The 13886-nt window shown below is 39.6% G+C and overlaps 2 protein-coding genes across 13 annotated transcripts in view; both read left to right on the plus strand.

The window, feature by feature from the left end:
* dlg5a (discs, large homolog 5a (Drosophila)) overlaps window positions 1–5215 on the plus strand; it is a 43405-nt gene extending 38190 nt beyond the window's left edge. Inside the window, exons 28-34 of one of the 2 annotated variants that reach the window (XM_059359283.1) lie at window positions 75–265; window positions 382–525; window positions 1316–1443; window positions 1629–1738; window positions 2143–2187; window positions 2516–2625; window positions 3246–5215. In XM_059359283.1, the coding sequence (XP_059215266.1) occupies window positions 75–265; window positions 382–525; window positions 1316–1443; window positions 1629–1738; window positions 2143–2187; window positions 2516–2625; window positions 3246–3349 (832 nt within the window). In that variant the 3' untranslated portion in view covers window positions 3350–5215. The remainder of the gene's footprint in view (window positions 1–74; window positions 266–381; window positions 526–1315; window positions 1444–1628; window positions 1739–2142; window positions 2188–2515; window positions 2626–3245) is intronic. The other variant, XM_059359284.1, reaches the window with a different exon arrangement.
* Window positions 5216–10760: 5545 nt separating this feature from the next.
* Window positions 10761–13886, plus strand: part of kcnma1a (potassium large conductance calcium-activated channel, subfamily M, alpha member 1a) — a 153396-nt gene continuing 150270 nt past the window's right edge. For 8 of the 11 annotated variants that reach the window (XM_059359557.1, XM_059359562.1, XM_059359560.1 and 5 more), the window contains exon 1: window positions 10762–11889. In XM_059359557.1, the coding sequence (XP_059215540.1) occupies window positions 11599–11889 (291 nt within the window). In that variant the 5' untranslated portion in view covers window positions 10762–11598. Of the gene's footprint in view, window positions 11890–13886 lie in introns of all 11 variants that reach the window. The other 3 variants (XM_059359561.1, XM_059359564.1, XM_059359565.1) reach the window with 2 other exon arrangements.

Raw genomic sequence — 13886 nt, forward strand, 5'->3', positions numbered from 1 at the left:
CACTGCTGCACACAAAGCATCTCTATGTGGATCCTCTTTAATTAAATCTCTTTCTGTGTGTGTGTGTGCTATAGGATGGACCAAGAGTTTTACCGCAGACACAGTGTGACAGAAATGAAGGAAGACTCCAGTAAGACTCTCTCTGCAGCGGCCCGCAGATCCTTCTTCAGGAGGAAACAGAAACACAAACGCAGCAGCTCCAAAGACAGCAAAGAGATGGTGGCTCTGGACGCCATCAGCACAGACTCCATCCCCTTCCTCGATGGTGAGAAGGAATGTTAAGATACTCTGGATTTAAAAATAGCAGAAAGTGTCAAAATAGCCCCATGTAAATCTTTGCCAAAAGGGACATTTGATTGATGTGGGTGTTCTTTGTGTCAGACTGCGTGAGCCTGGCATACCAGCGGGTCCAGAAAGTGGAGTGCACCTCTCCGAGACCGGTTCTCATCCTCGGGCCGCTCACTGATGCTGTCAAAGAGATGCTGGTCAAAGAGTCTCCTGGGAAGTTCTGCAGATGTGTACTGGGTGAGTTCACCTCAAAAATCAAGGGAATAAAATTACACTTTTAATAACTGTTGGATGTTTCTACTAGGGATGGGAATATTTAATTAATTAATGGTCGTTAAGAATTTGGTCGATCTAACTCTAACAAGGCGAAACGTTCAGTTCTGCGGCCGTACGTGAATAAGCCAATGAGCTGAGAATTAAGTTGGATAAAGCTACAGTTTGCAAACTGAAAGTTGCAAAAACAATTATAAAACACACAGAAATACAAGAGTATTTATTTGAGCAAAACCAGCTTAGTGTATCAAACCTTGCTAGCATGAATTACTACGTTTAATTTGATTCAAAACGCATTTAAACACAAAACATACTTAAATATGCATGATTACTGTGAAAACTAACCTCATACCTCTTTGGGGGCTAAAACATAAAACACTTAACTCCTTGGCGTTACCATTACAGTATCATCGCACTTGAGTTAGTTTTACGATCGACCGAATCAAGTCTCATTTTACCCTTTTAAAATAAAAGCGTCTGTTCTCAAACAAGCTTTTACACAGTACTGTATATTTATATATATCTTTTATTTTGCCCATGTATGCACGTGTTATACATACTGGAGTATGTATAAAAACATAGCAATTCATTGATTGTTAGCGTTATATATTCTCAAGTTGGCAGGTTTTTTCCAAACGCCCATCCCAAGTTTCTACCACAGTTAGGGAAAAATTTTTTTGCATCGTGGTTTGTTTCAGCCCTTGTCTGACAGGCCATTTTCTTGACTCTTTCACTCTTTCTGTCATGCCCGCAGAGGTGATGAAGGCATCCCAGCAAGCCATCGAGCGGGGCGTCAAAGACTGCCTCTTCATCGACTACAAGCGCAGGAGTGGCCATTTTGACGTGACCACTGTTGCTTCTATAAAGGAAATAACTGATAAGGTATTCTTCCTCACCAGATTTTATCAGAAAAGATAAAGTGGCTTCAACTTGCCTTTAATCTCTGCTCGAGATAAGCTATCACTCTTCCAGCGCTTTAATCTTGGATATCGATGAAAGGAAAAAAGAAAAACGATTCCAGCAACAGCAATTGTTAATTTGTCCCGTGTTGTTTTTCTTGGATACAGGGTTGCCACTGTTTGCTTGACATCGCCCCGCACGCCATCGAAAGGCTCCACAGCGTTCACATTTATCCAATTGTTGTCTTTGTCCGCTACAAAAACGCAAAGCAGATCAAGTAAGTAGCGTTTCTTTGTAGCACATTCACAGTCCTGATGCAGAGAGGCATCTCCACCCTGTGTGTATGCGTGTGTGAATGGATGATGGATGGATGGAGCAGGATAAGCCTTCACACTCTCCATCCCACCATGAACCCTTTGGCGCGTCTGTCAAAGCTACCCACCCCACCACAAACTCTTGCATAATCCCAAACAGCTGGTAAAACAGGCCTGTTTTTTGTTCTTTCTTTTAAAAATAAAGTCTCTCAGTGATGTATCCCTTCTTCACTCCGCAGTTGTACGTTACAGATTTTTTTTGTAGGATTCATCAGACAGTGTTGTCACATATTAAAAATAAGTACTTTAATGAGTAAGTTATTCCTGATGAACATAGTTTACTTAATTTGTGACTGATTTTTTTCAGAAAGAATTTCTCTCCCAAGACACTCACTGGCAAAATAAGTAACAGGTGAATTCTAAATTTGGGATCATACTGTTATCAGTTCAGTACTAGACTAATATCAGATATAATATGTAACATTGCCGCATTAAAATGTCTAAAATGTCTAGATCTACAACATCTGTTATATATTCTGTTGATTTCATTCATTTGGTCACCTGTTAATGGCTTCATATCCCCCTTCATATCTTCAGTTACACGTCCACCTTCTTTTCTTATGACTGACTCCAGCGTGTTAAACTGGACACAATAAATATATAAGAAAGTTAATGTGGTTCCTGGTATTGGAGTTATATCTCTCATCTGAATGATTGACGATGACATTTTTTTTCCACAGAGAGCAGAAAGATCCAGTTTATCTGCGGGACAAAGTATCTCAAAAACATTCCAAGGAGCAATTTGAAAGTGCGCAGAAGATAGAGCAAGAGTACAGCAAATTCTTTACAGGTTTGTATGTAATCGAAACATTAAAAACAACAAAAAACAGCAACATAAACTACAGATAATAAGCCCATTATGTGTCAGTTTGAGCTGCAAAGATTAATTGATTAGATGCAAACTATTAAATTAATTGCCTGTTTTGACACTTGATCTATCGGTTTCTTTAATACATTTTTCTGGTTTCTTTATAAGATAAGATATTCCTTTATTGACCCCCATGGGGGGAATTCAAGTGTTGCAGCAGTACAAGTACAGAGTAAAACAGATTATTTTATTTTTCTACTTTATTTTTGTTATTATAGAGATTAAATCAAAATAAATATTGTACAATAAAAGTAAAAAATAGGACTATAAGACATAGACGAACAATAAAGACACTACATCCACTATTGGTATGCCAAAATAGTAGTTTTATGACAATGAACATTTATGAGTTATGGAGGACTTAATCTTTGGGAAGCACTGACATTTTTCACCGTTTCCTGACATTTATAGACTAGAAAAACTAATTGATTAATTGAAAAAATGACAGACTGATTAGAAAATGAAAATAATCTTTAGTTGCAACCCTTGTGTCAGACAGTACTTTCTTTGTGCTGTGCTAAATGTTTTCCCTCTGTTTTCAGGTATTGTACAAGGCGGCACCCTCCCCTACATTTGCACTCAGATCATGACTATAGTTGATCAAGAACAAAGTAAAGTCCTGTGGACTCCACTCGGCTGCCCCTAGAGGAGACCGGCTGCCACTACAGCAAGCTGCGGCTTTCATCTCCATTCCCCCAAACACTACTTAACCCTTTCACACTATACCAATAGGTACACTACAGCAAGCTAGTTATGTAAATTATTGATATTTTTTTATTTTGTCTTTGTCTTGATTTGTAATCAGAGCCTCCTTTATTTCTGATGTGCTCCGGAGCAGGTTAGTAGCACTGGATCTCGACCTTAAAAGTTCAGTCGGTCTTCCCTAAGGGTCTCTGGTGGTGTGTTCGTAATGCTGCATTGTAAGCGTCCGTTTACAGTCAAAAGAAGAGTCTGACTATCGGTGTTCAATATTTGCTTGAATGCGTGTGTCCCCCCCCCGTGTACACAAACCTTAACACTAATGAAGTTCAGCCTACCACCCCGACCCTCCGATGCACCAAAAGACATTTGTGGTTTCCCTACAATTATGCACCCATTTGACGAGGACTGACAACTAATTGTGTGCGTGAGTGTGCGAGAGAAAGAAAACATTGAGAGTGCTGTTCACAATTGTAATGACAATTTCAGTTGAATCCCAGTTGTTTGTTGGCGTGAATACGATGCTATAGAAATGGAATGCCAGGATCAGACATCACATTCCTTGTGGTGTTTCATCACTAAAGTGCAAAAAGCATCAAAACCTCTTGAAGTATGTAGCTGTGGTCTTTACTGAACCCGACTGCCAGCAGTGACGGCCATGAAAAACTCAAAACACATCGATGTTTGCTCTATGCATTGTGTTTCTATAGTAGCTGGGTGTGTGGACAGTTTATGGGCCTTTCGGAAGTGCCTTCGGAGAAGAAGCCTGATCTGAAACCAGCCCCTGGTCACGTAGCTAGAAGAGGATATTTGAGATTCTCTTCTGAGATCCAATGCATCATTTCACCCATCACAGACGGGATGATTTAGGGGCTGATTTGAGACCAGTTCAGTGTAGAGCGCATGACAATGGTGAGGTTTTGAGGGTAGGCCGAAGCGGCGGCCAACGGGTTAACTCCTCAGAATGCACTCCAGGGCTAGACAGACCACTGTGTAACTATCATTCTATCTCTTTAACATATATTTAACAACAATATAGAGTATAACATATACAGTATGCAGATACATCTGAAAAAAAGAAACAAATATATATAAATATATATTACATGTATTTTCACTAGGTCATACGCCTAGGAACGTTTGGCGGTCAAGTCATGTCTTAGCAGGTATTAGCATGTTTTTTTTAAGAATTTATTTTTTCGTGGTTGGTTGTCAGTCACTTATTGATGTACTCATTAAAAGAGACACTATGAAGCAAAATTTGCAGGGTAATATCTTAAAGGATTTTCCTCTGATCTGTTTAAATGTTAGTGACTTTTCATTGTTATTTAATTGTATTTTTTATTCAGGAGGCAAAAAATATTGACAAAAATATTCTGCCCTTCCTCGAAAACCATATCCTGTTTTCTTATTGTGCCAAAATCCACTGAGGCAACTTTATCCTTTTATTTCTGTTTTGCACTTGTTTATCTGTTAACCTTAAACATGTAACTGTTCCTAGGTTTCCAGTAGACTACAGATAGGTACTATAATTTCTACTGTAACTAATTCACGTTTTTATCTATCACATCAGTTCCTTACATTTCATTAATGGCCTTTTATTCTTAATTAGAAAAAAGGATCACTTCTTATTTGAATTATTAAAAAGGGATCTATTCTTGCACAGTTTTTCAAAGGAAAATTGGTCCACAAGTTTAACTATTGGGCTAAAAGAGTAAGCAGAAGCAAACTGTAATGTTACTATTTTTCTGAGTAGATAGCATATGTTAGAGCGCGAGCGAGATACAACAGGAAATGGTTGTATTTTTAGAAAGAGTCTAGATGCCAGGTACTGATTGAACTTTTCTTTTATTAAAAAGAATGTGATTTGTATGTTGAGACATTAACATGAGAATAAAACTCATTTTCTGTATCACAATATGGACTCTGGAGTCTTGAGTTTTTGTTACTCTCATACTGAAAAAATCCAATGATTGAATTCACATTTTTCTCCTCCCACACCGTGCTCGGTAACCACTGCAGGCAATGCCAAAGAGAACATGACTAACACTGTATAATACAACCTGCGTCCTTTAGTGTAGTTTCCCGACATCTACTGTGTAATTCCTCTTAACTTACAGTAAAATATCGTCACAATAAAAATACTTGACGTTACCCACTGAAGGTAGAGAAGAACAAGGGAGGAACTACTGGGAATTTTAGAGGAAAGAAGAAAACATCTTAAAGTGTAAGTACGGGTAGCATATGGGTAGTATTTTATAAAGTGTTCCTAAAGGGTACTTTAGAGGAAAGGAGAAATAACTGAGTATTTTTGTAAGCACTGGAGGGTTCCTATGGGGTACTTTTATTACAAGTAGGTGCACAGTACTTACAAAAGCACTTAATTTGAATCATAAATCAGTCCTCATTTCCTCTAAAATACCCCGACGGTACACTGTACTTCCAAAGATCATAGTGTAGGCCGAAGAAATTTCTCTTTTTCTCTAAAATTCACTGTAGGTTGAGAGGAATTACACTGTAAATGTCGGGAAACTACACTGTAAGTCAGGCTGTATGACTGTGTTACCAAAAAATGATTAAAATATTTGATATTTCTCATCTTGCTGCTCTGCTTACCCCTTTTTATTTAGGTTATGTGTTTAAAAAAAAGAGGATTAAAGCAGAGCTGAGAGCAAATTTTCTGTAACTGTCTCGCTGAAATGTGACCGTGTCCTTCAGAGTTCTATAAGGATGAAAGTGAATCCATTCTGCTGAAAGCGGCAGAAAATGAAAAAGTGGCAGATGAAATGGCCATCATTTTCTGAGTCGAGATAAGGTAGTGTGACAATATCTGCCAGGATCTCAGAAAGCGAGAGCGATAAAGACGTGGCCTTGTCTCAGAAGCGGCTGCACTCTTGGGTTTATATACACTTTTAAAGACGCTGCAGCTATATTTGTTCTTCAGCAGAACGAAAATCGTACATCATGTTTTGCAGTTTGATGGTGACAGGTCAATGTGTGCTGTCTTCACATAAGAATACTGTCTAAAACAGATTGTGTTTATCTTAAATATATAACGCAGGCATATGTTTGTATGAGGCACTTTATTTAATCTGGTATTCTTATTGAGATCAAAATCACATAAGCTGGTAAAATTAGTATAGCCTTAGACAGGTGTGCACCTTCTGAGCCATGCTATGAGAAGATTGTAAAATATAACTGGTGATGACTATGATTTGAATATTTGATAGCAGGTTACTTTTTCTGCCTTTTTTTCCAATTTCATTAGGGGTACAAAACACAACAATGAAGCTTGTGCGTTTCTCATTCTTTGCACTTTTCTTCTTATCATATGACCTTATTGATTGAAATATAATGTAAATAAACTGCTTTCCCTTTGCCATCAGACAGCTCTTTCTGATGTTGAACTGAAGTTATCTATGCTCTTGTCCAAGCCACCAGACTCCTTTGACAAAAACAGTAATTTTACTTTCCACAAAACACTTGTTTACTGCTGACTTGATCAGTTAGTTTGTTGCTGTTATTGTGTAACTTGGGTGCCTCCGAACAAACAAACACCAAAGTCACACAATAACACCAACAAACTTAAGGATCGGGGATCCAGAAGACCAACAACTCTTGTTTTCTGCAAGGTAAAATTACTATTTTTGTCAAGGAAGTCTGGTGACTTTGAAGAAAGCATAAGTAACAACTTCAGTTCAATATCAGAAAGGATAAAATGTTCTAAAAATGGCGTACACCTTAAACTGGTTTAATTTTTTAAGTATCGAAATACATTTTGCAATCCTTAGCATTAGTCTTTTGGGAGTTTGATAATTATGCTCAGCTATAAAAAGGATCAAATGTCTTCATAAATGTGTTTTATTTTTTTAAATACAAAGCAAATAACACTACTTTTAAAGTGGCACTCTTCAGTGCAGTCTGATGAATGTGCTCCCGGGCTTAAAAACATAATTAACATATATTCAGTCCTAGAAAAACTTATTTTTGCATTCTGTGAGAGTTGTTTCCATGCAGTTGGACAGCCTGTAGCTACACCAGATCTTGCTGGTTGATTGGGTGCCATTAGCCTGAGGTTGTTTCCTCCGAGTGCCGCATACGTGGTCACATGGTCCTATAGCCAATGATGTCACAGTGAATGACTTGCCTCCAGCTGCTTGTTGGGTTCATTGGGGCAAGAGAGCACCCAGTGTCTCCCCCAATGCCTCAAACTGCCCGCAGCTCAGGCCTTGTAGTCGTACATCGTTGAAAATGCCACTGTGATGTTGCTTCATGCTCTCTAGAGAATGTCGCTCAAGGATTTGTTCACTAATTGCTTCACACTCATGTACTTTACGTGGTCTGCTACATCATGCTCCAATTCTTAATGTCCTCCAAGTACCCTCTTGCCTCTTTTAGAAAGGGGTAGGGTCTCCAGCCCTCCTGCTGAGGTGTCTGTTTCAAGACAGCTGCTGACAGCTTAACCGAACTTGAGAAGTCTCACGTCTTACAGCAAAGGATCTTTGTAGTCCACACTGGTGAGCCGTGGCCTTTCCCATCATCTGCGCACGATGGGATGCATTTGTCCTGTTCGGCCTTCTGCTGGTTCTCCTGCATTTTATCTCCAGCATCTCCAAATGTCCTGCGGGATTACCACCTGACTGCTCTCCTGTTAATCTCCTCATCTGTCAGCACGGAGAGCCTCTGGTTAAAGTTCTGCTGGCTCACAGGAACCACTCGTCCAACAGCTGGCCTTTCATGGGGGATGATCAATTCATGTCCCGTCTTTTGCACCCGGCAATAAACGCCAGCAAGATTTATTATGACACATAACGGATGGAGCATGTGCTGCAGATGCTCTCACTTTCTGTGTCCTCTTTAGGGGCGTATTGTTACTCTGGAGTTTGGATCTCAATTGGCTTGTACACAGAGTATTTAAGGAGTATGATTCCCTTTTTCTCTTTGTTGTACACTCAGTAGTTAAAATGCAAGAAATATTAAATTCAGATAAGTGTGTAAATTCACATAAATAAACGTTATTCATCTCAAGAAAATGCCTCTGTAACTGTAAAATATAACTCACTTGTATCCTAAAATTAACATCATTATTCAATAAAGATGAGTGTTAATAAAACATTCATCATCATGCAGCATTGGGAATATCTGCTTTAATATTTCCTGACTAGTATTACCTTGGTTCGAGCAAGAATGTTAATTTTTTAATGCAGTGTTAAAAATAAAAATGGCGGTGGACCCTCCCATTAGGCTGCTGTAGAGCAGCAGCATCTTTTGCCTTTAATGTGACAATTCACCATTTTACCAGCAGGAGGACAACTTCAGAGCAGCATGCTCTTCCAGGCCATTCCTGATAGTTAGCTGGCTGCCTGACCACTCTCTAACCAGATGCTGCTCAATGATACCGCAAGGCTGCAATTTAAGAAAGCATATGCTTTGAAAAACATATTTGCCCATTTTGTCCTGCTTTTTGGAATTAATGGGATATGTATCTAATTAATAAAAATAAAAAAGTCAGATAAGTAGAACAGATTTGCTCCTGATTATCTGAATTAAGAAGAAACATTCTTAATTCAGAAAATATTGCCATGTTTTTTCAGAATTTATGATTAATTATCTCATTAATTTAATGGTGAAAAACACCCCATAGATAATTATCTCATAATCTGTAAAAACGGAAGCAGAATATCTTTGCTTAAAAAAATCTGCTGTTGATTAACTGAATTAGTGAGATAATTACCACATTAATTCAGAAAATTAGGACCAGAATTTTTTTCTAGTAAAAAAATATCAGATTTATGAGATAATTGTTGTATTCATTCAGGGCAAATACAGGGCAATTGTTTACTTAATTCATTTTTTCTTATAAAACATTTGCTTGTTGCCTCTATTCTATGTGAAGTGCTATAATTTACAGATTCACTTGTCTTTGGTTCTTTACAGCTCGACCCCTACCAGGTTAAAGGATTCTGTTACAGCTGCTATTCCTGTAGAAGCATGAATATCTCCCAGACAATAAATTATCATCATAGAGAACATATCACATATCTCTGCCACACCTTACTGAGGCATGTTTACTTTTCTAACGTTCTGTGCTTAAGATTAAGTATCATAATTCCACACTTCATGGGACATTTAATATTAACCTTTAACAGTTTATTATTGGATATCCATTACAGTAGCTGTGCCCTTAAGCACAGCTTTACTTCCTCTGGGTTTATATTCAAAAGCATACATAAACATTACAGTCTACACACACACACACACACACACACACACACACATACATACATACATACATATACATACATACATACATACATACATATATATATATTAAATAATAACAAATATGAATTATAAAAAGCTTACACTGACGACTCTCTCTCTCTTTTTTGAAAAAATACAAATCATCCTACAAATGTGATGTTCCACAATGTGCTTCCTTATATGCTTCTTGAACATGGACTTCTATGATAATGTAGTCAATAACAGTGGTAAAGAATCCCATGTTTTCATCTCTTTATATACTGCTGCCCATTTTAGGGAAGTTAGTGTTCGTCTTGGGGAGTTAAAACCAGCCTTCTGTTGCCTGTCTGCTGCCATAAGTATATGACTCTAAATTATGTTTTACCAACAATTAATTGAAGATGTCAGAAAGATTTTGGGGGGACAGATTATTCAGGGTTTATTGCAAACAACCTCCAAGAAGTCTGGAGCCTTGTGACACAGGTGGCTGTGTGCACCTGCCTGGTCTGGCGCTCAGGGGTCAGTGGTTATTCAGGGCCTTGAGCCAGCTGTTTCCTCATATCCCTTGGTCTGGCTGGCTACCGTGTGTAGCCATAAACTACTGCAAGTAATGCCTCACCGTCATCACCAATCCACACCTGTTTTAGACCTAATATGTGAGCTAAAAGTGTAAGCATATTACAGTAATTGACCGGGAAGGACAATCATAACACTCACTCTGTGTATGTGAGAGGCTTTCTAATATCAGGTTTATTTCTCAAAATGAAAACGGGGATCATCCATGGTCGACAAAGCCACACAGACTCAGTAATTGAAAAAGGGGAGCACTATCCTTAATGAAAAGTCAGCACAATAATAGCCTATCCCTACAATGTTGTAGTCAATGATAAGTAGCCTAACCTCACTTTATTGTCGTTTTATATCCACTGCCATCACTACAAGTCCTGTGGGGACTCATCATTTCCTGTGATGTTTATATAGTCAGCAATAATCCTTAAATTTATAACAGATCGATAAAGCTTGCTTTCAAAGCCCCCTCGTTTTTGCGACGTGCGTCATTGGCGCGCATCAAAGACGCAAAGGCGCAATTGTAGCCTACCTCTTTTATACACCCAAGCAGCGCAGACCCGGTCGGCACTTGGAATAAACATCGTCGCGATATTACTGCCCTCTGTCCATCTTTATTATTAGCGCTTCGCTCCGCCCTCCTACCTGTAAATCTCCCCGCTCTCCTCTGGAGCGGATCTGACAGGCGCTCTCAGCTGGCCGCTCCGTGCCAGGGCTGCAGGGGATCGAATGGAGACAGGGACATCCACCCGAGCGCTAGTCCTTTTTACGCAGAATTGACAGCGAAAACACCCGCAAGATTATGTAGTCTTCAACGCTGTGGAGACAGCTACCCGATATTCGAATTAAATTATCTCTGTGTGTTTTTATCGTTTTGTTGAGCCGTTCACAGTCGATTGACGCTTAAAGAAAAGTGAAATCGATCGATCGAATCCTCCGCCCGCTGATCGACAGGATCCCTGAATGGAAGACGGCTGAAGAGGTCGCCTCGCCGAGAACAGGCTGCAAACATTTTTCACTGTCGTTGTGTTTACCGATACTCGACATATCATTGGCAGCCTCGACGGCTGCAAACGACGCCGTCTTCACCATGTCTTTTGGCGTGAGAGAGCCAGAAACCCCCTCAGACTGAGACGCGGTTAAGATTCGTCAGTATTGCGGATTTAAATGCCTCTCACCAAGGGCCACCGACCCGCTTTTTTGGTCAGGTTTGCGTGTGCGGTGTCTCACGCTGTCACGAATAAACAATTCATAGGCTGCTAAAATACAGAAAGCGACTCATCGGGTGGGTGAACATAATCTACAGCGAAGAGGGGGATTTTTTTTAAGCAATATGGCTGGTGAGTGGGGCTGGGGACGCTGGCACAGGCTCTCCAAGGCTCCTAAATGCTAGCTGAGGCAGATGGCACCGTTCCCCATGGAAGCGACAGCTCTATGAGGACAAGCAATATCAATAATAATATAAATCCGGACTCTTCAATCTTAATATCCAAGATGGAAGACGTTGTCATCCCGTTCTCGTCTGAGGTGCCCTGCGACAATAATGGACAGCGCATGTGGTGGGCATTCCTCGCCTCCTCCATGGTGACGTTTTTTGGGGGTCTCTTCATCATCCTGCTGTGGAGGACCCTCAAATATATGTGGACTGTGTGCTGCCACTGCAACATCAAACACAAGGTATGGCTGCTAGTTTCTACACACAAATGCAGAAAATACACTGGTGCACATTTTTCTGTGACACTGGCCTGACTTCGTCTTCTTCTTCTTCTTCTTCTTCTTCTTCTTCTTCTTCTTCTTCTTCTTCTTCTCTAATGGCCTTCATTGTGCAAGTGACATGCCACTGAGCTGAGTTGAATAGCTTCCTCCTCCTCTGCACCCACCAAACAGATATCAAGTGCAGTGGCTTTATAATGAATGCATCCCTTGAATATGATTGTTATTATCCGTTGGCTGTGTTTACCAACTCCCACTCTTGAATGAAGGGGGTGGTGTGGCATGACAGATATGGGTGGGATGAGAGGAGAACGCTTCTTTCATTTTATTCTGCTTCACTGTACATCCAGATATCCTTATCTCACATCAGCTCTGGAATTCCAGGGTGGACGTAGACCTTTCGGGGGGCCATACACTAGTTTCATGTAACTGCACATATGATCCTGCACATTCCACCAGCAAGAACTAATGAAGTCTATTGGGACTTCTCATGCTGACCTAAAGTCCCTTTCATAATGCAACAACTCTGCAAGATTAAGTCCCTGGACACATCACTCCTTTATCCTATATTCTTAAATCTGTACACTCAGTGGTTGCACTGTTTTTGCTGCACATTAAATGTCTTTGTGGAATGATGAAGGTAACCTGTCTAGGAATAGAATTTTTAAAAAAAAGATGACTTCCCATTACTTTGCTTGGGGTGGCCTGCTTTAATGGTGAATCATGGCTGATTCACATGTGTATTGAAGCCTGCTTCATACATGACTCACACACTTGTCTATAGTGCGAGTGGTCCCCTGGCTGAAATGATGGGCAGTGGAAAGGTAATGTAGCTCAGAAAGTGGCCTAACATGTTTTATATTCCTGCTTGGAATTACAAAATATTTTCTTATTTAATGCAGAAAAATTCAGGTTATGACAAGTGTCAGCGTTAAGTGCAAAATAGGTTGAAAAGAGGATGTTTTGACAGTGATGGACAGAAGAAAGGGAGAGTGATGGTGAGCTTCCTCGTCCTTGATATATTTGGGTTGTGTCCAATTCAAATGGATGAGCTGTGTCCCTCCTGCTGCTCTTCTGCCACGTCCTTTCAGTGGCCTTGGCCCTTTTCTGCACATTTCTGTTTGGTATTATGACAGGTGGGAGACAGGGCACAGAGTCATCATCCTTAACTAACAATAACAGCAGAAAATAGCCTTCATTACTCTGCAGTGCTGAATGCTGAAATGTGCAAAACTGAGTCAATTTGTTTTTAGTGCATCATTATCTCTACTATTGTTATATGATATATTGATAAATATTGTTTTGCCATTGATAATTATATCTCAAAGATATTCCACATAAAATTGTGATATGGATTTTTAATCATATCTGCCAGCCCTACTTTCACCTATATATAAGGGCTGCAATTCTGTTGCTCAATTAGTTGAGTAATCTTTTTTAAAATGATAGTACCTCCAAAATCTTACCTGTAGTGGTATTTATCAATCTAGATTGTTTTGGTGTGAGTTACAGATTGTTGGAGATATCAGCTGTAGAGAATTTAACGGCGAAGTACCAAGGCTCGCAAATAAGCTCTCTAACTAATGTTACAGCCGAGCTGAGGAGTGCAGCATTAATGTTTACATCTCGCGCTGTCACCAGCCTCTCGCCCATGAGTAGATGCTCGCTTGCTTCTGCACAGCAATACGGTTGGTGGGTGTAGTTTGACAGAAAGAAAATAGTTCCTACATGAAACTGCTCACAAGAGGAGAGCCATTTAGTTCCATTATATTTAAGAGAAAGCAGACATTACAACCCAGCAACTTACACCAAAACAATGTAAATTGATAAATAGCACTTGTAGTAAGAAGAAAAATATGTGCTTTTGATTTTGAGGTGAACTGTCCCTTTTACAGTTTTATTTATTACTTGTCTAGCCAGGCTATTGGTTGCATAGAGCAGAACACACATCTGCTGAAAAA

This window comes from Centropristis striata, chromosome 20 (genome assembly GCF_030273125.1).
Source record: "Centropristis striata isolate RG_2023a ecotype Rhode Island chromosome 20, C.striata_1.0, whole genome shotgun sequence".
Lineage (NCBI taxonomy): Eukaryota > Metazoa > Chordata > Actinopteri > Perciformes > Serranidae > Centropristis > Centropristis striata.